The sequence below is a fragment of the Microcaecilia unicolor genome, chromosome 1, assembly GCF_901765095.1.
Source record: "Microcaecilia unicolor chromosome 1, aMicUni1.1, whole genome shotgun sequence".
In the NCBI taxonomy this organism is placed as follows: domain Eukaryota; kingdom Metazoa; phylum Chordata; class Amphibia; order Gymnophiona; family Siphonopidae; genus Microcaecilia; species Microcaecilia unicolor.
In genome coordinates, this window is record NC_044031.1 from 557,524,306 (window position 1) to 557,550,286 (window position 25,981).

The following is a 25,981-nucleotide window of genomic DNA, read 5'->3' on the forward strand; positions in this document are numbered from 1 at the left end:
AAAGCTTTCCTGTACATCTGAGTGGACTTAAGAGACATCATAGCTGCCTGACCACAAAAAGGCAAGTTCTTCTTAGGAAAACAGGCCCTTTAATACTGCCAACTTATTCTCTGAATAAAAAGTAATTAGAGTTCTTACTAATTACATCTTGGGAGGATTCTAAATACTGTGAAGCATCTAAGCTATCTGGGGAGTTAACTGCATCCATTTCTCTCTCCTCCCTGACTTACTTAACCTCTCTAGGCAAGTAAACTTTTTCAATATTCAGATACTCAGGATTATGAAACTGCAATATCTCTCTCAAGTACATCTTGAACAACTCAGTGGGTGATAAGTAATGTGTCACTGAAAAGTTCAAAAGCCTTAAGTTACCTGCCCTAGCTGAGGTCTCAAGAATCTCCATCTCCATATGAATCACCAAATTATCTTTAGTAACAGCAGAGATTGCAGACAGAACATGACAATAGGATTGGTATGGTTGAGCAGTTTTAAACTGTGAATCAAGTTTTAGTCCTTGTTGCTCGACCATACCAATCCTATTGTCATGTTCAGTCAATTTAGAAGAATTAAATTCACAAAATCTAGAAGTAACAAAAGGTTATCACAATGTCTTCTCCATTCTAAAAACTGCAAAGCCAATATCAGTCAAAGAAAAGACTTCAGGTTTCTATAATAATGAAGTTGTTGGGCAAGACTGATGACAATTACAGCGAACCACTAGTTGACATCCTAGTGTGAAACGAGTCATTGCTGACGTAAACTGTTATACCCGCTATATGTGAGAATTGTTAGTACAGGGCTAAGAACTGTCTGTTGTCCCTTGATACAAGGCACAGGGGTGCTAAAACTTAGTTATGTTCAGATTTTTGCACTAAAAACGTGTTGACTAACTGCATGGGGATCATTAAAGGACCCATTTTAGATAGATCATGCATAGGGGAATTGATTCATCTAGGCTGGGATGTGCCCAATTTCTCCTGAATTTCACAAGAGGCTCTATTGTGAAGCTACTGCTAGGGGGGGGGGGGGGGGGGGGGGGGGTCAGAGGCAAAGGGGGGATGACGACGACAGAGAATCGCTCCGCCTCTTGCCTACAGCTGGAAACCATGGAGATCCCTGTAAGAGCTGAGGAGGATTTTTGGGTGTACTTGTCCTTTAAGCCACAGACCTAAACTGGGAGCGGGCACTTGTGTGTGCCTTGAGGCAGGTGCAAAAGCCAACAGAGATATTTTTTCTTTTTAACTTTTGACATATTTCCCATTTTACAATGGAATGCAATATGTGCAATTTGGAGGTACACCCAAGCCAGTCATACTCCCTTCAAATCTCTGCATCCTGGGGGGCATGCAGAATCATTATTTGTGCATATATGTGATCTAGACGACACAAAGGTCAATAGTGCTATATCAAGCTCATTAAATAAACTTGCAATTTACACATCTATATGCTTCTAAAATGACCTTCTTACTGAGTTTAATATCAGATATTAAAAAAAAATAGAATGTTTCCATTATTAAAAAAGGTCAAACATGGGGTTACATCACAGCTTCCAAAAAAGTGGGTCATCACTCGCATTAGAGCATTGATCTCAGGGGGGCACGCTATATATCTTATCACTGTCCTAAACCGTCTGGAGCCACACACTTTCTGCAGCTGCCTAAATTGGAGTAACAGCTGCAGAAAGATTGGTGAACACTGGGGATCAAAACAGTGCTTTTATGTACAATTCCAATGTAAGTTGAAGAGAGCTGCAATGGGTAATGTCAGTTCCTCCTTATGCTTCTTTAGTATGCTGAGATGCATCTCAATCAAGTCCTACTGCCTTGTTTACTTTCAACTATGCCAATATCTTGCACGTTACACCCTAAGAAAATACTAATGACCTTACAGTCATTTATACCTTTTTATCACACCCTACTTCTAGTGTGAGCACTATGCAAAAATATATATTACTAGTACTACTTATTTTTATAGCTCAGCTCTACACAGCGCTGTACACCTGAACATGAAGAGACAGTCCCTGCTTGACAGAGCTTACAATCTAATCAGGACTGACAAATAGGAGAAATAAGGGATAAGGGAAATACTAAGGTGGGAAAGATAAACAGACATGGGTACTGAACAAGTGAATAGGAGTTAGGAGTAAAAAGCAGCGTCAAAAAGGTAGGCTTTTAGTTTAGATTTGAAGAAGGCCAGAGATGGAGCTTGACATACTGGCTCAGGAAGTCTAGTCCAGGCATAAGGTACAGCAAGATAAAAGGAACAGAGTCTGGAGTTGGCAGTGGAGGAGAAGGGTACAGATAAAGAGAGATTTACCCAAAGAACGGGGTTCCCGGGGAGGAGTGTAGGGAGAGATAAGGGTGGAGAGGTACAGAGGAGCTGCAGAGTGTAAGTCAGTAAGAGGAGTTTGAACTATATGGAGAAACAGATAGGGAGCCAATGAAGTGACTTGAGGAGAGGGCTAATATGAGCATAGTGACACTGGCGGAATATAAGTCGTGCAGCAGAGTTTTGAATAGATTGAAGGGGCGAGAGATGATTTAGTGGGAGGTCTGTGAGAAGCAAGTTGCAGTAGTCTAAGCGAGAGGCGATAGGAGTGTGGATCAAGGTTTTGGTAGTGTGCTCAGAAAGAAAAGGACACATTTTGGTGATATTATTGAGAAAGAAACAACAGGTTTTAGCAGTCTGTTGGATATATGCAGTGAGAGAGAGAGAGGAGAGTCAAAGATGACCCCAAGGTTACAAGCTGATGAGACAGGGTGGATGAGAATGTTATCCAGAGACAGACAATGGGGCAAGAGGATAGGTGGGTTTAGGGGGAAAGATAAGAAGCTCAGTTTGGTCATGTTTAGTTTCAGGTGGTAGTTAGACATCCAGGCAGCAATGCCAGACAGGCAGGCTGAGACTTGGGCCTGGATTTCTGCTGAAATTTCTGGTGTGAAGAGGTAGATCTGGGAGTCATCAGCATAAAGCTGATAATGAAAACCATGGGATGAGATCAGCGCACCAAGGGAAGAAGTATAGATGGAGAAAAGAAGAGGTCCCAAGACAGAGCCCTGAGGTACACCAACTGATAGTGGGGTAGAAGTGGATGAGGATCTACCAGAGTATACACTAAAAGTGCGATGAGAGACATAAGAAGAAAAAGAGGGAAGAACAGAGCCCTGAAATCCAAGTGAGGACAGCATAGCAAGGAGTAAGTAGTGATCAACAGTGTCAAAAGCAGCAGATAGAATTGAGAAGGATGAGGATAGAATAGAGATCTTTGGATCTGGCCAGGAACAGGTCATTAGAGACTTTAGCAAGCACTGTTTCAGTTGAATGAACTGGGAAAAAGCCAGACTGAAGTGGATCAAGAATAGCTTAAGAGGATGAGGATAGAATAGAGACCTTTGGATCTGGCCAGGAACAGGTCATTGGAGACTTTAGCAAGCACTGTTTCAGTTGAATGAAGAGGGCAAAAGCCAGACTGAAGTGGATCAAGAATAGCTTAAGATGAAAGAAAGTCAAGGCAACAGCAGTGAATAGCATGTTCAAGTATCTTGGATAGGAAAGGGAAGAGGGAAATGGGGCGATCCTTGGAAGGACAGGTAGGGTCCAAAGAAGGTTTTTTGAAGGGTGGTGTAACTTCAGCATGTTTGAAGGCGTTAGGAACAGTCGCAGTGGAAAGTGTAAGATTGAGGATATGACAGATTAAAGGGATGACAGTAGAAGAGATAGTGTTAAGTAGATGGGTGGGAATAGGATCAGAGGAACAGGTGGTTAGTTTTGAGGAGGAAAGAAAATGTGCAGTTTCCTCTTCAGTGATTTCAGAAAAAGAAGAAAAGGAGGAAGGGGTTAAAGGAGGGTTGAGAGAATGGATTGAGGGAACATAGTAACATAGTAAATGACAGCAGATAAAGAAGGAGAGGTGGAGGTGACTTGGCTGAGAATTCAAAGTTAATCTTGTGAACCTTATCATGAAAGTACTCAGCCAGAGTCTGGGGAGAAAGTGAAGGGGGAGCAAGAGGTGAAGGCACTTTGAGGAGAGAGTTCAGTGTGGCAAAGAGATGTCGAGGATTTGAGCCAAAAGAGTTTGTCAACTGGATGTCATAGTCCTGTTTGGCAAGTAAAAGAGCAGACTGGAAGGAGGACAACAAGAATTTGAAATGTATGAAGTCAGCATGAGCATGGGATTTCAGCCAGAAGTGTCCGGCAGATCGGGCACAGGAACATAGCGGATTCTAGAGGTCAGCCAAGGGTGGGGTTTGGTACGCCTTACTGAACGGGGAATGGGAGAAGCGAGAGTATCCAGAGCAGAGAGTAGTATTATAGGAAGAGACAGCCTCATTGACAGACATGGATAATATAGTGGTTGAGAAGAGGTTTGAAACACTGGAGGACAGAGTAGAAGAGTCAATAGCCTGAAGATTCCTGTATGAATTGGTGGAGATTGGACGGGACAAGGGAGGAAGGTGTTTAAATGTGAAAGTTATCAGATGATGGCCAGAGATGGGAAGAGCTGAGGCACAGAAACTGGATTGTGAGCAGTCAGAGAAAAAGATAAGATCAAGACAGTGGTCATTCTGGTGAGTAGGGTTAGTGGAGCACAGTTGAAGATTGAAAGAGGATGTTACAGTGAGAAACTGAAAAGCATAAGAGTCAGAGGGGTCATTAGCATGAATGTTAAAATCCCCAAGAATGAGGGAAGGAGATGAAGATTCAAGAAGGAAGGAAAGCCAGGTGTCAAAGTCAGTGAGAAAGGAAGGGACTTATCAGGAGGTAGATAAATGACTGCTACTCAGATAGGTAGAGGAGTGAATAAACGAATGGAGTGGACTTCAAAGGAAGAAAAGCGGTGAGACTGAGGTGGAAGAAGAGGTTGAAATCTACAAGAGGGTAACAGCAGTAGCCCAACACCACCTCCACAGCCGACCGGGTGAGTATGGGAGAAAAGGTAACCTCCATGACATAGGGCCACAACTGAAGTACAGTCTTCAGGGCAAAGCCAAGTCTCAGTTAGGGCAAGCAGATGGAGAGTACGAGAGATAAAGAGGTCGTGGATGTAGGAAAGTTTGTTGCAGACACAGCTGGCATTCCACAGAGCACATGAGAAAGGCAGAGAAGAAGGGCAGAGGAGAGGAACAGAAATTAGATTGGAGACATCACGACATGACCTGCCCGAATAGGATGAGAGCTGATGTGGCGGACCAGGATTGGGATTGATATCCCCAGCAGAAAGCAGGAGAAGGGGCAAGAGAGTACGGAGAAGAGTAGGAGAGGCATGACGACAGCAATGAATGCGAGATGTACTTAGACAGAATGGAGATGGCTGAATAAAAGGAAAATGTTGAAGGCTGAGGAGAAGGGAGAAGACAAAAAAAGATGGTGAGATGATGAAAGCACAAGGTGGACAATGTGCTGCATGAAGAGCTTGGGAAGGGACAGTACCAAGAAGAGGAAGTGCACTGGAACCATAAGAAGTAACTGAGAGAAAATACAAAGTGTACAGAGAAAATGCTTCAGCGCGGAGCACCTGGAGCAAAGGCCCTGGATGGATCGGGGACCTAGGAGTCACCCTGGAGAAGGCTGTGAGGATATGCAGATGGGCTGCAAGTCCTCCACAGCACCAGCTTGGGCAAATCTCTTCATAAAGGCAGTTAATAAATCCCAATAAATAAATTCAAGACAACTGCTCTCTTTTGATCCTAGTCACTAAGGCTCTTATTTTAGACGTATATGCAAGTTTAAATGGCAGCATTTAAACACCTGGAGAGGGCCAGACATTTAAATGGCTTTTCAGAATAAGTGACATTTAAACATGAGGAAGTTGAGTTTGTCCAGATGGCAAGGGGGTGTGGACAGGGAGTGGTCTGGGCAGAACAACATTATACATGTGCATTCTCTATTTCACATAAGTAATCAACATGCACTGAGAAAGCTAGATGTTGGAATTTATACCTGCTCCGAGGCATGTCTGCCGCAACGGCAGCTGTAAATCTCAGCATTTCAGGTCCCTGTGATGCTAGCGCTCCTCTCCACTGACCAAGTTCTCACCCTGATGCCAGCTCTCACATCCATCCTCACCGCACACCCAACCCTCTGGGAAGCATACCTAAACCCCTTCTCTGCCAGCAAAGACAACTCACAGCTTGCCATGTGTAGGCAAGAGCTCAACACATGGAAGCCCCCAAAGACTCACCCCCCCCCCCACACCCAGGGCCCTTAAAAAGGGCCCTTAGACTGCAAGTCCCCTCTCAACCCAGTGCCTGGGCTTACTGTGGATCTCTCAAGTCTAGCTGGGTGGGAGTAATGCCTATTTGTTCCTGCCTTATGCCCTCTAGGTTTTAAAAATGGTTGCCAAGACCTCTAGCAGTAATATCAATGTATTACCGCTGAAGGTCAGGTGTTCCTATATGGGCAATGTTACTACTAAGGGTCTTAGGGAGCCATCTTTTGAAACCTGGAGGACACAAGACGGGAGAAAGTGGCCATCATTCCCACCCCATTAGACACCATTCTCTCATGTCTTTCCCTGGTGCTGTTTGCTCCACCTTTCCCCTTCCCAATTGGTGCTCTTTTCAAATTCAGCAAACCTTGACAATGCACAAATTTTGTCACGCTAATAAAGTAGTTAAAAAAAGAGAAACAAGAAAAAAAAACTATAAAATAGTGAACAGTACAAGGTATTTTCAAAGGAATTTTTCAATGAATATGATAATTGGTTCTGATCTTTCCATGGGTATCCACACAGCCCCAGTGGTGAGAAAGTCTTTTGCTAATCTTTGCCTAGTCTGTCAAATTGAATCCTTTTTGTCATGTGATGATCTGGGGACAAGTGTTGTCTTCTATTGTCCTCTCTCACCTAGATGACTGTAAAGCAACATATCTGGATTTTCTCAAGAAATGAAATCAACTGTGCAACTTCAATTAATTCAGAATATTGTGCTAAGGCAACTGATGAAAGGAAAAAATGGGTGAAAGCATTGCCAATCTTAATTCAATTGAACTAGCTTCCAATTATCAAGATCTGGTACCATTTTGTATTGTCCCAAATCACAAAATATAGGCTGGACCCCCAACTCTACTAGCCACTGCCTTACAGATAACAGTCCTCTGCTTTTTGCTCTATTCAACCCCTCACCTCTCAGGTAATAAAAGCTGGAGATATCAACAGAGTGTTGAAACTGGAGCAGAGAGAACAGAGCAAAGAAATATTCTGCTCTCTAATTCACCCCCTCCTGCCATATCCCTGGGGTTGACGAGAGAAAAAAAAGAACAGGCTGAAAAGGTAAAATTATGTATCATACCTGATAATTTTCTTTCCATTAATCATAGCTGATCAATCCATAGACTGGTGGGTTGTGTCCATCTACCAGCAGGTGGAGATAGAGAGCAATCCTTTTGCCTCCCTATATGTGGTCATGTGCTGCCGGAAACTCCTCAGTATGTCGATATCAAAGCTCCATCCGCAGGACTCAGCACTTAGAGAATTACACCCACAAAGGGACAATGTGCCCAGCTCACCACCGCCGAAACGGGGGAGGGGAATCCGTCCAGCTCATCCCCGCGGAGCGGGGGAGGGACACCACACCGCCGATGCGGGGGGATCTGGCTTATCCTGCAACCGCAACCGCGGGAGGAGCTGACTGACCCTAACACCGCCGAAGCGGGAGGGGTACAAAGCTGCCCTACAGCCGCACGAAGCGGGAGGGAGCGCCGGCAGAATTTAGGTCTCAATCCAGCCCCGTAAAACGGAGGGGAGAGGAATGCAGCAGCTCACTGTAACACAAAATCGTCTCAACTCCTGAAGAATCCAATTGAAAAAAAACTTGAACACGAAGTCCTACTGAACAGGAACTGAAGACTAAACTTGAACCTGAAATGCAACCACAATATAAACAGTACAGATATCTGGGAGGGGCTGTGGATTGATCAGCTATGATTAATGGAAAGAAAATTATCAGGTATGATACATAATTTTACCTTCCATATCATCATGCTGATCAATCCATAGACTGGTGGGATGTACCGAAGCAGTACTCACCCAGGGCGGGACATAGAAATCCCTGACCGCAACACTGAAGCTCCAAACCGGGCCTCCGCCCGAGCAGCCACAGTCAAGCGGTAATGCCTGGAGAAGGTATGAGCCGATGCCCAAGTTGCCGCCTTGCAAATCTCTTCCAAGGAGACGGACCCGGCCTCTGCTATCGAGGCCGCCTGCGCTCTGCGCCTTCAGCTGGATAGGCGGCATCTTCCCCGCGGCCACATAAGCCGCTGCAATGGTTTCCTTGACCCATCGTGCTACTGTAGGCTTGGCAGCTTGCAGACCCTTACGAGGACCTGCGAACAGCACAAACAGATGATCCGACTTCCGGAAATCATTGGTCACTTCCAAGTATCTGATGATGACTCGTCTCACATCTAGATATTTGAGAGCAGAGTACTCCTCTGGGTAGTCCTCCCTACGAAAGGAGGGTAGGCAGAGCTGCTGATTCACATGGAAGCGAGAAACAATCTTGGGCAGGAAGGAAGGCACCGTGCGAATAGACACTCCTGCCTCAGTGAACTGCAGGAAGGGTTCCCGACATGATAGCGCCTGGAGCTCGGAAACTCGTCTGGCTGAAGTGATAGCCACCAAAAAGACTGCTTTCAACGTCAGGTCTTTCAGAGATGCCCTCGACAAGGGTTCAAAAGGCGGCTTCTGCAAGGCTCTTAGCACCAAATTGAGATTCCATGCAGGCACCACCGAGCGCAGAGGAGGGCGTAGGTGATTAACTCCCTTGAGAAAGCGCACCACATCTGGCTGCGAGGCCAGGGAAGCACCCTTCAGGCGACCCCTGAAGCAAGCCAGAGCCACTACCTGGACTTTAAGGGAACTGAGCGACAGGCCTTTCTCCAGACCTTCTTGCAGGAACGCCAACATTGAAGAAATTGGAGCAGTGAAGGGAGAAAGAGAGCCTGCCTCACACCACGATGCAAAGGTACGCCAAACCCTGGCGTAAGCAGTAGAAGTAGAGCGCTTCCTTGCTCTCAGCATAGTGGCGATGACCTTATCTGAGAAGCCCTTCTTCCTCAGACGCTGCCGCTCAATAGCCAGGCCGTAAGACCAAAGGGGGAGGGATCCTCCATCACCACGGGACCCTGATGCAACAGGCCCGGCTCCGCTGGCAGCCGCAGAGGGCCGTCCACCGAGAGCCTGATCAAGTCAGCATACCAGGGACGTCTGGGCCAGTCTGGACCCACCAGGATTATCCGGCCCGGATGCTTTGCCACCCGGTCTAGCACCCTGCCCAACATGGGCCAGGGCGGGAACACATAGAGAAGCTCCTGTGTCGGCCACTGTTGGAGAAGAGCATCTACTCCCAGAGATCGAGGGTCCCGTCCTCTGCTGAAAAAGCGCGGCACTTGGCAATTGGCCAATGACGCCATCAGATCTAGGCTCGGCTGGCCCCAGCGCTTCGTGATGTCCAAGAACGCCTGAGCAGATAGCTGCCACTCTCCGGGATCCAAAGTATGGCGACTGAGAAAGTCCGCCTTGACATTCATGACTCCGGCAATGTGGGCCGCCGACAGCTGTTCCAGGTTCGCTTCCGCCCACTGGCATAGATTCATGGCCTCCTTGGCTAGAGGGGCGCTCTTGGTACCTCCCTGGCGATTGACATAGGCCACAGCCGTGGCATTGTCCGACAGGACCTGTACTGGCTTCAACGCCAGTACCGGGAGAAACTCCAAAAGCGCCAACCGAATGGCTCTGAGTTCCAGGAGGTTGATAGATCACTTTGCCTCTGCAGGAGACCAGAGCCCCTGCACTGTCCTTCCCAAGCAGCGGGCTCCCCAGCCCGACAAAGAGGCGCCCGTCGTGACGACAACCCACTCCGGGGTCAAAAGAGGCATTCCTGCGGACAACTTGTCTGTCCTCAGCCACCAGCTCAGCGCCTTGCGCACAGCTGGGTCCAAGGGAAGGCGCGCAACGTAATCCTCCGACACTGGAGTCCAGCGCTGCAGCAGAGAGAGTTGTAGTGGTCTCATATGAGCCCTGGCCCAGGGCACTACTTCCATCGTGGCCGTCATAGAGCCCAACAGCTGCACATAGTCCCAAGCCCGAAGAGGAGAGGCTACTAGGAACTGGTCCACCTGAGCCTGAGAAGCTTGACAATCCGATTGTCTGGCAGGAACACTCTGTCCACTTGGGTGTCGAAACGAACTCCCAGATACTCCAGGGACTGAGTCGGGCGCAGCTGGCTTTTCTCCCAGTTGATGATCCACCCCAGGGAGCTCAAAAGAGCAATCACCCGGTCTACAGCTCTGCCGCACTCTGCATAAGAGGGGGCTCGGATCAACCAGTCGTCCAGATAAGGATGGACTTGTACTCCTTCCTTTCGTAGGAAGGCCGCGATGACCACCATTACTTTGGAGAAGGTCCGCGGAGCAGTAGCCAACCCGAACGGGAGGGCTCTGAACTGGAAGTGTCGGCCCAGGACTGCAAAACGCAGAAAGCGTTGATGAGGAGGCCAGATGGGAATATGCAAGTAAGCTTCCTTGATGTCCAAGGATGCCAGGAACTCCCCTGCCTTCACAACAGAGCGGAGAGTCTCCATTCGGAAGTGCCGAACTTTCAAGGCCCGATTGACCCCTTTGAGGTCAAGGATAGGCCATACAGAACCTCCTTTCTTTGGTACCACAAAGTAAATGGAGTAACGTCCCTTGCCAAGCTGATCGTCTGGCACCGGAACGACCGCACCCAGGCGGATTAGATTGTCCAAGGTCTGCTGCAATGCCACAGTTTTGACCGGAGACTTGCAGGGAGAGTGCACAAACCCATCTCTCAAGGGTCGGCAGAACTCTAGCTTGTAGCTGTCTCCGATGACTTCCAGCACCCAAGCGTCTGAAGTTACCCTGGTCCACTCGCCCAGAAACGAGGACAGGTGTCCTCCAATCTGCTCTGGGCCATGGACCAGGGCCCCGTCATTGGGTACGAGACCCTGGGGGAGGACTGGAGGACGCACCTCCGGGACGGCGGTCTCTGCGAAAGGAATGCTGCTTGGGGGAGAAGTTCCTCTTGAAGGAAGAGGGGGCAGAGGAGCCCGACTTGCCCGGGCGATACCGACGGGCTCCTGAAACCGTCCTTTGGAGGAACCGGGGCGGGCACCACTGGCCCGTGCCCTGACTTCTGGTAACCTCTTGCCCTTAGACGTGCCGAGATCGGTCACAATTTTGTCCAGCTCGACCCCAAAGAGCAGCTTGCCTTTAAAAGGCAACTTAGCCAGGCGAGACTTAGAGGCGTGGTCAGCAGACCAATGCTTCAGCCAAAGCCAACGCCGTGCAGAGACTGTCTGAGCCATACCTTTAGCCGAGGCTCTCAAGACATCATACAGCAAGTCTGCCAAATAAGCCAAGCCCGATTCCAGGGCCGGCCAATCAGCCCTCAAGGAAGGATCCGAGGGGGAAGCCCGCTGCACAATCGTCAGGCACGCCCTGGCCACATAGGAGCCGCAAACTGAGGCCTGCAACTTAAAGCAGCCGCCTCCAATCTTCTGTCTTGGGCGTCCTTTAGGGCCGTGCCACCTTCCACCGGCAACGCCGTTTTCTTAGTCACCGCAGTGATTAAAGAATCCACGGTAGGCCAAAGAAAGGCCTCCCGTTCACCTTCAGGCAGAGGATAGAGGCGGGACATAGCCCTAGCCACTTTGAGGCTCGCTTCTGGGGCATCCCATTGAGCCGAATTCAAGGTGTGCATGGCCTCATGCACGTGGAAGGTTCTAGGCGGGCGCTTCGTCCCCAGCATAATGGCGGAGCCAACAGAGGCTGAGGGAGAGACGTCCTCCGGCGAGGAAATTTTCAAAATGCTCATGGCCTGCACTAACAGGATGGGCAAATCCTCTGAGCGAAAGATCCGCGCTGCAGAGGGGTCATTCACTCCATTCGAGCGGGAATCCGTCTCCTCCAAGGAATCCGCAAAGGACCGTTGGGAGAACTCAGATACGCTGCTCTCATCTACATCAGAGAAGACAGAGTCCTCTAGGGCCTGGAAATCCACCCGAGGGCGTTTGATTCCGGAGGCCTCAACCCCTTTATCGGACAAGGGAGCAGGGGCAGCGTTTTGCATAAGGAAAGCCTGATGCAGCAGCAAAAAGAACTCAGGGGAGAAACCCCCCAGACTGTGCACTTCTGCAGCCTGGGCCACGGCCCTAGATGCACCCTCAACCGGCACTCGCAAGAGCGGGGGAGAAACATGCTGCGCATCCAAAATGGCGTCCGGCGCGAAACTCAGAGAAAGAGCCGCGCGGGAAGAACGGCGCTTAACTTTGGTCGCTTTTTTGCCGTCGCCCGAATCAAGGGCGACCATAGCATTAACGTCTCCCACCTCGAGGGCGGCCCAAGAAGAAGCCGTCCGAGCAGAGTGGCCGGCCAAAATGGAGGGGGCGAGCAGCGGGGGATGGGCGTTTATGGCGGGGAAAAAACGCCGCACCGGAGGAAGAACCGGGACACTGACCGGCCTCCAAACTGACGCCCAAAAAAGGCGATTCAGGTTTTGAAACCCCCGCATCCCCGCTAGATGCGCACACGCGGTCCGGGGAGCGATTCTTCGCGCCCTCGCCCTCCGACGCCATAGGCCACGTGGAGACCGATCGGGGAACCCCCTGCCCGCTACAAAAGGTAAAAATTACCTGCTTCTGGCTCCGAGCTGTAACGAACTGGTGCCCCAGTGAGCAGCTGCAATAAACGATATAAACGTTGAAATAAACGCCCTTAAAGGACGTCCAAATTTTTTTTTTTTTTTTAAACGGAGCCAGCGGGAGGGGGGAGAAAAGGAGGGACCTGGCACCACCAGGTTTGCACTTGCTCAAGAAGAGCCCTCAACCCCAGGTACTCAACAAAACCTAAAGATTAGGCTTGGAGACCTAGCCAGAGCTGCTGCTGTGTGTGACCACCACCTGCTGAGGCAGAGAACATACTGGGGAGTTTCCGGCAGCACATGACCACATATAGGGAGGCAAAAGGATTGCTCTCTATCTCCACCTGCTGGTAGATGGACACAACCCACCAGTCTATGGATTGATCAGCATGATGATATGGAAGTGCACCCTTACAGTATGACAAAAAATGGCCCTAGCCGCTTTAGCCTTTCCTCATAGGGAAGTCATCTCTTCCCTTTATTATTTTCATTGCCCTTCTCCATACCTTTTCTAATTCCATTATATCTTTTTTATGATACGGTGACCAGAACTGCACACAACATTCGAGGTGCAGTCATACCATGCAGTGATACAAAGGTATTATTTTTGTTTTCCATTCCTTTCCTAATAATTCCTAACATTCTATTTGCTTTCTGAGCCCCTTCTGCTCACTGAGCAGAGGGTTTCAACATGTCAACAACGATGACACCTAGATCCCTTTCCTGGGCGGCGATTCCTAATTTGGAATCTTGCATCACGTAGCTATAGTGGGTTCCCCTTTCCCATGTGTATCACTTTGCACTTGCTCACATTAAACGTCATCTGGCATTTGGATGCCCAGTCTCCCAAGGTCCTCTTGCAATTCTTCACAATCCTCATGCGATTTAACAACTTTGAATAACTTTGAATCATCAGCAAATTTAATTAGCTAATTAGTTATTCCAATCTCTAGATCATTTATTAATATGGTAAAAAAGCAGTGGCCCCAGCACAGATCTCTGGGGATCCCAATTATCTACTCTTCTCCATTGAGAATACTGACTATTTAATCCTAGTCTCTGTTTTCTATCATTTAACCATTTTAAAATCCACAATAGGATTAAGAGAGAGAGAGAGAGAGAGAGAGAGAGAGAGAGAGAGAGAGAGAGAGAGAGAGAGAGAGAGAGAGAGAGAGAGAGAGAGAGAGAGAGAGAGAGAGAGATGTGTTTGTGGTGGTGTGGGGGGGGGGGGGGGGGGGGAGTTAGAGGGTGAATATGCATGGGTGTTGAAGTAGGGTTTATCCGAGTCAGGGGTTCTTAACTCAATCCTTGGACACACCCGGCCAGTTAGGATATTCAGGATATCTACAATGAATATGCATAAGGTAAATTTGCATGTGCTACCTCTATTGTATGGAAATCTAGCTCATATATATTCATTGTGTGTATCCTGAAAACCTGACTGGCTGGGTATGTCATGAGGACTGGGCTGAGAAGCCCTGTCTAAGGGAATGGAAAGAACATGTGGATGTGAGTAAGGAGGGAGATAGTAGATAACAAAAGAGAATCAGGGAGGTTATATTTTGAGGTAGTCAATGTTCTGGGTACGTTTGGGGTGCAGGGATGGATTACAGATAAAATGGAGTGCTATTACACATGGACAGTGTCTGTGTGAATGTCATAAGTACATAAGTATTCCCATACTGGGAAAGATCAAAGGTCCATCGAGCCCAGCATCCTGTTTCCAAAAGTGGTTAATCCAGGTCACAAATACCCGGTAAGATCCCAAAAATGTACAAAACGTTTTATACTGCTTATCCCAGAAATAGTGGATTTTCCCCAAGTCCATTAAATAACGGTATATGGACTTTTCCTTTAGGAAGCAATCCAAACCTTTTTTAAACTCCGCTAAGCTAACCACCTTTACCACATTCTCTGGCAACGAATTCCAGAGTTTAATTACATGTTGAGTGAAGAAAGATTTTCTCTGATTCGTTTTAAATTTACTACATTGTAGCTTCATTGAATGCCCCCTAGTCCTAGTATTTTTGGAAAGCGTAAACAGATTCCTCACGTCTACCCATTCAACTCCACTCATTTTATAGACCTCTATCATATCTCCCCTCAGTCGCCTTTTCTCCAAGCTGAAGAGCCCTAGCCGCTTTAGCCTTTCCTCATAGGGAAGTCGTCCCATCCCCTTTATCATTTTCGTCGCCCTTCTCTGACCCTTTTCTAATTCCACTATATCTTTTTTGAGATGCGACGACCAGAATTAAACACAGTATTCGAGGTGCGGTCGCACCATGGAGCGATACAAAGGCATAACATCTTCATTTTTGTTTTCCATTCCTTTCCTAATAATACCTAACTTTCTATTTCTAGATCCTTGCATTACATAGCTATAATTCGGGTTCCTCTTTCCCACATGCATCACTTTGCAATTGCTCACATTAAACGTCATCTGCCATTTAGACGCCCAGTCTCCCAGTCTTGTAAGGTCCACTTGAAATTTTTCACAATCCTCCCGCCATTTAACGACTTTGAATAACTTTGTCACATCAGCAAATTTAATTACCTCACTAGTTATTCCCATCTCTATAAATATGTTAAAAAGCAGCGGTCCCAGCACAGACCCCTGGGGAACCCCACTAACTACCCTTCTCCATTGAGAATACTGACCATTTAACCCTACTCTCTGTTTTCTATCTTTTAACCAGTTTTTAATCCAAAATAGAACACTACCTCCTATCCCATGACTCTCCAATTTCCTCTGGAGTCTTTCAAGAGGTACTTTGTCAAACGCCTTCTGAAAATCCAGATACACAATATCAACCGGCTCCCCTTTATCCACGTTTGTTCACCCCTTCAAAGAAATGTAGTAGATTGGTGAGGCAAGATTTCCTTTCACTAAATCCATGTTGGCTGTCTCATTAATCCATGCTTTTGAATATGCTCTGTAATTTTGTTCTTAATAATAGTCTCTACCATTTTTCCCGGCAGTGACGTCAGACTCACCGGTCTATAATTTCTCAGATCTCCTCTGGAACCTTTTTTAAAAATTGGAGTTACATTGGCCACCCTCCAATCTTCCGGTACCCATGCTCGATTTTAAGGATAAATTACATATTTCTAACAATAGCTGCGCAAGCTCATTTTTCAGTTCTATCAGTACTCTGGGATGAATACCATCCGGTCCAGGAGATCCGCTACTCTTCACTTTGTAGAACTGCCCCATTACATCCTCCAGGTTTACAGAGAATTCATTAAGTTTCTCCGACTCGTCAGCTTCGAATACCATTTCCGGCACCGGTATCCCACCCAAATCTTCCTCGGTGAAGACCGAAGCAAAGAATTCATTTAATTTTTCTGCTACGGCTTTGGTTTCCCTGATCGCCCCTTTTACTCCTTGGTCATCTAGCGGTCCAACCGATTCTTTTGCCGGCTTCCTGCTTTTAATATACCTAAAAAAATTTTACTATGTGTTTTTGCCTCTAACGCAATCTTTTTTTCGAAGTCCCTCTTAGCTTTCCTTATCAGCGCTTTCCATTTGACTTGACATTCCTTATGCCGTTTCTTATTATTTTCAGTCGGTTCCTTCTTCCATTTTCTGAAGGATTTTCTTTTAGCTCTAATAGCTTCCTTCACCTCACTATTTAACCATGCCGGCTGTCATTTGGTCTTCTGTCCTCCTTTTTTATTACGTGAAATATATTTGGCCTGGGCTTCCAGGATGGTGTTTTTAAACAGCATCCACACCTGATGTAAATTTTTGACCCTCAAAGTCGCTCCTCTAAGTTTTCTTTTCACCGTTCCTCTCATTTTATCATAGTCTCCTTTTTTAAAGTTAAACGCTATCGTATTTGATTTCCTATGTATACTTACTTCAAAGCTAATATCAAATCCGATCATATTATGATCACTGTTATCAAGCGGCCCCAGCACCATTACCTCCCGCACCAGATCATGCGCTCCACTAAGGACTAGGTCTAGAATTTTTCCTTCTCTCGTCGGTTCCTGTACCAGCTGCTCCATAAAGCTGTCTTTGATTTCATCAAGGAATTTTACCTCCCTAGCGTGTCGCCATGTCACATTTACCCAGTCAATATCAGGGTAATTTAAATCACCCATTATTATTGTGTTGTCCAGTTTGTTTGCGTCCCTAATTTCCTTTAACATTTCTGCATCCGTCTGTTCATCCTGGCCAGGCGGACGGTAGTACACTCCTATCATTATCCTTTTCCCCTTTACTCATGGAATTTCAATCCACAGTGATTCCAAGAAGTGTTTTGTTTCCTGCAGAATTTTCAATCTATTTGATTCAAGGATTTCGTTAATATACAATGCTACCCCTCCACCAATTCGATCCACCCCATTACTACGATATAATTTGTACCCCGGTATGACAGTGCCCCACTGGTTAGCCTCCTTCCACCAGGTCTCAGAGATGCCTATTATATCTAATTTTTCATTTAGTGCAATATATTCTAACTCTCCCATCTTATTTCTTACGCTCCTGGCATTCGCTTATAGACATTTCAAACTGTGTTTGTTGCTCCTATTTACATCATACTTAGTACTTGACAGTACTAATTTGCAATCTTTTGTCTGATTTTTATTTAGGGACACCTGATCTACTACGGTCTCTTTTGCAACCTCACTATCAGGATACTCTTATCTTCCCTGTTTTGGTGGTATCTTTGAAAGATACTTTATCCCGAACCATGCGCTTTTGAGCGACTATCGGCCTTCCCCCCATTTCTAGTTTAAAAGCTGCTCTATCTCCTTTTTAAATTCCGATGCCAGCAGCCTGGTCCCACCCTGGTTAAGGTGGAGCCCAGACCTTTCGGAATAGGCTCTCCCTTCCCCAGAATGTTGCCCAGTTCCTAACAAATCTAAAACCCTCCTCCCTGCACCATCGTCTCATCCATGCATTGAGACTCCGGAGCTCTGCCTGTCTCTTGGGCCCTGCACGTGTCTCTATGATAAACCCTATAATTAACAGACTCTCTCCTTTCTATTCTCTACTTCATGTTTTATGCATCTCCTCCCTTCCAGATATCCACAAACCTCGTCCCTTCTACCCTTGGTCTCCCTTTCCTCTCCTCATAGGCAGGATCCACCCCCACTTCCACAGTCTCACTTTCTCAAAGCCTTGCTCCTCCTCTACCCCTCATAGCATCCCTCAACCCCCACCTCATTTCATAGGCTCCCCTCCCATCATCTCACTCCCCCCTCAGGTCCCTTCCTCTCTCCCTCCCCCACCAAACCTCTGTTTGTAATCCCCTTTCTATTCTTCTCCCTCCCTGTCATACAGCCCCTCATTCACTCCTCATAGGTACCTTCTCTTCTCCTTGCAGCCTCCAATTCCCTATCCCCTCCAGGTAGGCTGCCTCCCACATCTGTCTATGGCTCTTTCCTCTCCCCCTTCATGTACTCTTTTTTAAGCTCCATCCCCTCTTTCACTGCCATTTACTAAGAATGGAGACTTGCTGCTTCCTGTGCAAATGGCAGAACCATAATATTCCACCTGCCTCAGTCTTCATGGGTTGCAGGAAGACTTCTCTTCCTGTGCCATAGGAGTAGGGATCCCTATGGCACACAGCTCATGCGACTGCCAGCTTTCTCTTCTTCCTATGCTACAACGGTTTGGGTCCCTGTGGCATATCACTCACAGGACTGTCAGCACTGCAGGGATTGGGATCCCCGTGTTACTCTGCTTTTCTTTGCTGCAGTCTGCACTCATCTTGGTAAGGTCTGGCCTTCCTGCTGCTCTGTAGTCTACTGTTTTATCCCTCTCATATACTATCTGTTTGTGCATGTGCAAACAGATGCGTGCAGACAGATGGACTGGTCCATATTAGGTGCTTTACCTTTTTGAGAAACATGCTTACAAGGTGCCAGTACTAATTACCTTCAAGAACTGGCAGAAAAATAGCCCTGCTCATCCTGGATTAATCATTCTAGGCTTTCTTCCACGTTTCTCCATCTGTTAGTAATGTTGGTGTCTTTACTGATTGAAATGATTTTTCCTCATAAATTTACCCTCTGTTCCTCTCTTTCCAGCTATACAGTATCAAGAAAATCTGTCTATTGACTCCCAGCTGATTTCTCTTCAGGTCCTTCATCTCTTCTCTGCAATGGTTTGCTATCTAACATCCCCTTCAGGACTGCCTTGAATATCTCCTCAGTATTCTCATGCTACCACCTCCTCCCCCTCCTACCTTCCACTGACTCCCTGTCAGATTTCATTCCTATTACAAAATCCTACTAACCTTGAAATTATTCCATGGCTCAGCACGTAATTATCCTCTTATCGTGCTACACTCCACTAATTAAATCCCTTCTGTTAAACTTTATGCTAAATGAACTACCCAGTTTCAGACCTTCACTACCCTTGATCATTTGGACCAACTTCTTTCTGACACTGAAGACATTGCTTTGTTTTAAAGCTACATTATTTTTTTCACCAAACTATCATTACTATCTTTGTGCCACCTTTAACCTTGCATACTATCTTGCTTTTTTAAATGCTTCTATTTATTTTTAAAAAATGAATACTTATAGTTAACTAAGTTTATCTTTGAATGGACAACTATTCATCAGATCAATTCCACTAGTGTCCCTCATTAAACAAACAAGATAAATCCTGCTGGCCAAACCTACAGGAATTGAGACTATGGGTTATGCAGCTTTGGTGTCAAGAAGTCAACCCGTTTACTTTGATATTGCATACCTGCAAAATATGACAATCTAAAGCCTTTTCTTGATATGTTGTCATCCGAATGAAATTTGATCCACACATGGTCTTGTGAAGAGATGTAGGGTGCTGGAATTATGGAACCACATGCTCTGTATCCTTCAATATTCCTGTAGCTTCCTATTGTTAACCAATCGGAACTGCACAGTCGTGATGTCTGAATATCAAAATCCTGAAAACTGTAAAGGCAAAAAGAGTAATAAAACAAATTTGCTTACTTGTAATGGGTGTTCTCTAAATACAGATAGATGATATCAACCAAAAGCACCAACATGAACACATTTTCCAGAGAAGACTTGCTCAACTTCCGAAGGGAACGAGAAAGAGAAAGTGAGTGAACTATCTTCTGAGAACATCTAGTACAAGTAAACTTTGTTTTCTCTGATGGCAAAAAAAGAGAGAAAAATAACCTGCCAAGAGGGTGAAACAACTGTTTGATGGGTTCAAAATTCTATTTTATTTTATTTTTAACTGTGAAAGCTGGAGTTGGGCTCTAGCCTTCAAAAACATACATGCGGTTACACTGGAAGCTTCCAGCAGGACAACAGTGTCATGTAAATATGCGATCTAAGTCATACTGCATTTCTGTAAAGCTCTTTAATAGAGATCAACCTCAAATGGGCCACTGATGTTGCCACATTCCTGATGTTATGGGTCTTGATATGTCCTTTCATGGTGAAACTTGTATGGGCACAAGTGAAAGATGTACAATCTGCTATTCAATTAGTGTTCTCTTCGAAATGGCAATTCCAAGCTTCCTGCTTTACGTACCAACGTACTGAAAGAACTACAAAAAAAAAAAAGTAAGTGCAGACCTATTATCAATAATCTCTAACTTATTATTAAAATCAGTGACTGTATCTAAAGAACTCCAGCTGTGATCCAGGAAATTAGGGACTAGTAAAAGCCCGATGTCCATCTCATGTAAAATGCTAGAAGCTATTCTGAAAAACAAAATTAGAAAAAGAAGCTAATTTGTTTTATGATCATCTGCTAGAGCAGAACACTGGTACCTTTCTGTTCTGATCATCAAAATGGATGATGGAAAGCCCCACCAATAAATAATTTGATTTACTATGCTCTAATTCAAGGGCCACTTATGGGGATTTAACTTGCAATTCAGCTTCTTTACTAGAAAAAAATTTCCTTGGTTGCTAGTTAAGTTGCTCGTAACACTATCCCTTGTGAGAAAGCCCAGCTCCACAATCTGACTAAAAGCTTGTTCTCCAAGTTGGTCAGGCAGAACATGGCTACCTGATTGTCTATTTAGACCAAATTGGAACTCAAACTGCTAATTGTGCTTGTGTTTTTGCTCATCGCTGATCTTTCCATTCCCTCTCTCTAAACGATTATGTTTTCATTGTGTTTTAGGGCACTCATTAGATAAGGCCGAGGGTACCGCTCCTTAAGAAGCTTGTGTGAAACAGGAGCTCACTGTAGAGCGTCCCCAGTCGACCCAGTTGCAGCTATTGCTCAGATAAGTGCCGCTCACATAACATTTTTTAAATATAGATTAACAACATACATGGCAGAGATTGCTTAATCCAAGCCATTTAAGCCCAGGAGGTTTTTTTGACTCGTGAGGAGCTCACATGATTTCCACATTAAGAAGGGAACCTTCAAGAGTGGTTATTTAGCAGCCTAACATTCACAGTTAGCTTGTAAGCTAAACAGCTAGAAAGTGAATGCCGAGTATCTGAACTCATTTTTTCCTCCTTATAAAAATAAAATTAATTTAGAATATAGCATACGAGAGGGGTGCTTGCTTAGGTAAGATTTAAACAAGAGGTTTGACAGCAAGCACAATTAGCAGTTTGAGTTCCAAATTGGTTAAGATGGCTGAAGGTTCGTGGAAAACAGCATATGGCTTTTCAGCAGAGGAAGCTGCCAATCTGCTTAAGGACCGGGAGATATTTGGTGTCTCTTCGGCAGGTCCTTCACAATCCTAGCAATTTGACAAATTGACAGACACATATAAAGAAATAATCAAATTGGAAACCAATGGAGCCACTCTCATCGATTATTGTAATAATGAATGGATACCTAGAGGGTTGAGGATGAATGTCGGTCCTCAGATCTTTAAAAAGGACAAAGAATATGTCAATAAATGGAATAAGATTTTAAATCGCTGCTCGTTGGATTTAATGTTACTAATAATAGAACGCAGCAAAAAAGAGCTAAACGATAAAAAAACGAGAGTGACCGAGGAAATCTCCAATCTGCAAACATCAGTTGGATTAGAAATCTTCGAAAAACAGCATAAAGAAATTTTGGCCAATATGGAAAAATTTAGAGAACAATTGCATAAACAAAAAACAAAAAAATATATCCGTGATGAAACAGACTACAGAACAAATAGAATCTATTGCTGGATGTCCCCCCCCCCCCCCCCCCGAAGACGACAAAGATGCTTACAGAGTAAAAAGTAGGGGGTTACGGTTTGAATCGTTACCCTCTACATCTACAAGTTCAGGAGATGACTAGAGACCTTGCCAAGATTTTTTAGGCAGAGGCAGGGGAGCACAAAGGTGCCAGAGAGGCCACACCAATCGCGGGGCACAGCAATCCCGCCGACAAACGCGGTCACAGGACCAGTGGAGGATGTAATCTTTAATTTATCCTTGAGAAATTTCTCTTCCATAGAATATTCTGTTTTACAAAACGGATTGTCGTTTATTCCTTATGAGCCCTTTGACTCCTTCCAATTTCAAATAGACGTAGAACGGTTCCTAAGAATGTTAAACTTAAAAATATTCTTTGCAGATAAAGATGACATTCTGGACAGATCCATCAAGAGAAATAAATCTAGATGGTCTCCACCAGGTCCAGTAGATCCTCTACTATCAACCTTAAAGAAACTGGTATTAGAAGATACGGCTCGTTTCATTTGTCAATCAACTCATAATTACAACTTAACGAAAGATGAATGGAAAGCGCTCACTACATTAAAAGCAGATGAGTCCATTATCATCCGTAGAGCCGACAGAGGAGGAGCACTGGTGATTCTAGATACGGAATACGACAATGAGATATTACAACAATTGTCAGATACATCCACGTATACCCTCCTTAACAAAGATCCTACAGAGGAAATATAAGACTATCTTAGAAATTACAAAAAAAGGAGCAGAGTATCCACTGGTACCTTTGTTTTACACAGTGCCCAAAATACATAAAAGTGTTGATGCCCCCCCCCCCCCCCCCCGGAAGACCTATCGTAGCATCCATCGATTCAGTTTTAGAACCACTCTCACAAAACTTACTGGTTTTTGCATCATTTGTTAGAGGACTGTCCAGATAAGTATCAAGAATTTTATTCTCCATTGAGTGGACTGGTGTGGATTGTCTTTTTTTGTAAAGGGTAACATGTGTATTGATCAGTGTGGGTAGCAGCACTAATTGTATAGGGTTGTACAATATTTTATTGAAATATTTGTAATATGGAATACTGATTTTGTAATATGGTATACCGTATTTTTCGGACTATAAGACGCACTTTTTTCCCCCAAAATTTGGGAGGAAAATGGGGGGTGCGTCTTATAGTCCGAAGGTAGCGTTTTTGGACCTCCGTCCCGTACTTACACGATTCCATGTTCCCTGGTGGTCTAGTGACGTCGGGGCAGGAAAGAGCCCCCTCTTTCCTGCCCATCACGCTGCTCTCCGTGCTCCTCAATGCTTTCTGACGGTCTTCGGCGATATTCAAAATGGCCGCCGAGATTCTCGGCGGCCATTTTGAATCTCGCCGAGACCGTCAGAAAGCATTGAGGAGCACGGAGAGCAGCGTGATGGGCAGGAAAGAGGGGGCTCTTTCCTGCCCCGACGTCACTAGACCACCAGGGAACATGGAATCGTGTAAGTACGGGACGGAGGTCCAAAACTCGGACAAGACGCACCGAAGCACCTAGGTTTTAGAGGAGGGAAAAAAGGAAAATTTTTTTTTTCCTATTTCCCTCCTCTAAAACCTAGGTGCGTCTTATGGTCCGGTGCGTCTTATAGTCCGAAAAATACGGTAGTTAAAGTAATAGAGTGTTTACTGAATTCAATAGGGACATCCTGAAAACCCCGACTGGATGGGTGTGCCCCGAGGACTGGGTTGAAAACCTCTGGGAGGGAGGGCAAACTTGAGCACAGCTTTCCCAACTGACTACAAGAATCCACTGATCTGAAGTTAACTGGACCCAACTCTACTAAAAATGCTGAATTCTGCTCTCTACAGACCCTCAAGGTTTCATTATTGTGCTAGAGCAGTTCCTGAAACCCCTGCTCTGGAATTTCAAACACCTCTGCATCCACCACAAAAGGATTGACCTCTACCCACAAATCGAGACCTCTGAGTGGCAGCTAATCACAGGAGGATGCCACTTGGGCTGATGTTAGCCCAAGGTCCCTGGGACTCTTGGCATCTCCTAAAATCTTCACCAACTTTTCCAAGTCTTTTCCAAAGAGAAATCTCCCTTTAAAAGGAAGCACTTACCAAGCCTAGTTTTTATACGCCATATCTGCCAACCAGTTCTCAAGCCAGAGAAACCTTCTTGTAGATTTTAATAATACCATATCTTTAGCAGAAGTATATATTGGGACATACAACGTATCTTCCAAAAAACACAGAATACCTAAGCTACTGTGCTACAGAAGCTCTTGCACTGACGCCTCAGGCAATTGTTCCAGCCATCTAAAACCAAGCCCTAGCTACATAACCACCATAAACAGCTGCTTGTAAAGCTAGGGCATAGACTCAAATTCCTGCTTCAAAATATGACTCTCTGCCCAACACATCAACCTCCTGTGCTACTAGCCAACTTTTTCTTCCTTCATGGCAACTGACAAATCACCACTGTTGCACTAACACTTGCACCACCTTGCCCAGGTGGTGCAAGTGTTACCTGCCTCTATAGCTTGAGGATCTTTAAGTGCAGCTCCCCCTTTCCCCAGATTTGTCATCTTCTTAGTAACAGCCAACATCAGGGCATGTCAAATGCCAAACATATCCCCCCCCCCCCCCCCCAAAAAAAAAAAAAAAATCAAACAGAGCTTAACCACTGAACAACCAACCTTAAAACCTGCATCTGGGAATTCCCATTCTGTCTCAATCATTTCCTTAATGGCACTGTGTATATGAAAGGCCGTTAAAGATTTTCCAATTCCACCCAAGAGAGGATCTCCCCCTTTAACCGAGACCATGGGCTTGTCATTGTATAATTTTAAAATTGCCAGGACCTGAACATTTAGAGCCAGCAACTCCTCCTAGTGAAATATCCTAGACACAGAGGAATCCTCATCAAAGAAACTTTGTGTCAGGTCCCCCTACATGCCAGTTGATCCTCCAACAGGGCACACGATTCGCCCGACAATACAGAGACTCTCTCATCAGGTTCCTCTTCAACTACAGCTCTCAGCTTCTTAGATAGGATTTGACCTTTATGAAAAGTTGACAAGGATAACTCAGAGTAACCCAGCTATACCATGACCCTCTTTAAACAAATAGTGTGGTGTAACGGAAGAACAAACTCTTCAGGAGTATACTGAACTCCTCCATCCTCTGCAGCTCTAACCCGTACTTCAGAACTCAGCAGAACTGGCGGGCCTTCTACGGAAACTCTCTCTCTCTCTCCCTCTCTGAGGAAGCTGCAGACAAAATGTCAGTTTCCTGCCAATATTGGGCTTCTTGCACCTGGTGCGGGCAGTACCTCAGCCGAGGCAACCTGAAGGAATCAATTTTACAACCTGAATTAAGTCACCATTGAAGGTGGAACAACCACACACTTGGGACACGAGCTGCTTGAACCTCCAGAAGCACAGTGAGAGTTGCAGCTTGAACAATGCTGCTCATGTTCTACAGACATGCTGTAGGTCCCGACAAGGATCTCAGACCCAGATGAACTATTCCTCCTCTCCTCACTGCACTCTCTCTGCGTACTGAAGAAATAAAAACAAGCTTAAAAGACAGCAGGCACACTGTTTTGAGTGAGCACACAACATCTCTCTCTTTTTTCAGATCGGTCAATGGGCAAAAAAGAGTACTCAAGGGCCATCTCCCTGAACCAGGAAAAAGGACAGATATGAAATGAATCACCCCTTTGGAAGGAATCGGCGTCAGGAAGGAGGATCTGGGCACCCTCAAACGTACACAGAAATTCTGTGAAAAGCTCAAAGCTTTAGTCTTTTAAATACGTTAAATTCAGAAAAGACAGTAATGCTATGGGTAATGGTAAAAACAGAATGCTTTGCCTGTATCCATTCGGACTGAAAAATTCTTTGTGATTCCAAAAATTACTCAAATTTTGGTTCTATTATTGTTAGATCAGTGTTAGTATTTAGACTGTTTGCATTGCTGGGTCATATATTTTATTCTATTGTTATTATTTTGTTTTTCAATGCTGCTGTAAACCACATTTTTTGCTTTATACGGTATATAAGAACTGATATATTAAGTTATTTTCTTTTTTAGCTTCTCCTCATGAACAAACAATTTGATCTCAGCCTACTTGACTGATCAAACAGCATAACATATCTCACCTGGAGATTGAGAACATATTAGCTGTTGCTAGGCTGTACAGAATGCTATTTTATTTATTGCATTTGTACCC

General features: G+C 45.4%; 1 protein-coding gene across 1 annotated transcript in view; it reads right to left on the reverse strand.

The window, feature by feature from the left end:
- LRP12 (LDL receptor related protein 12) overlaps positions 1-25,981 on the reverse strand; it is a 206,027-nt gene that overhangs the window by 27,276 nt on the left and 152,770 nt on the right. Inside the window, 1 exon segment of the mRNA XM_030217957.1 lies at positions 19,371-19,573. Coding sequence (XP_030073817.1) covers positions 19,371-19,573 — 203 coding nt within the window.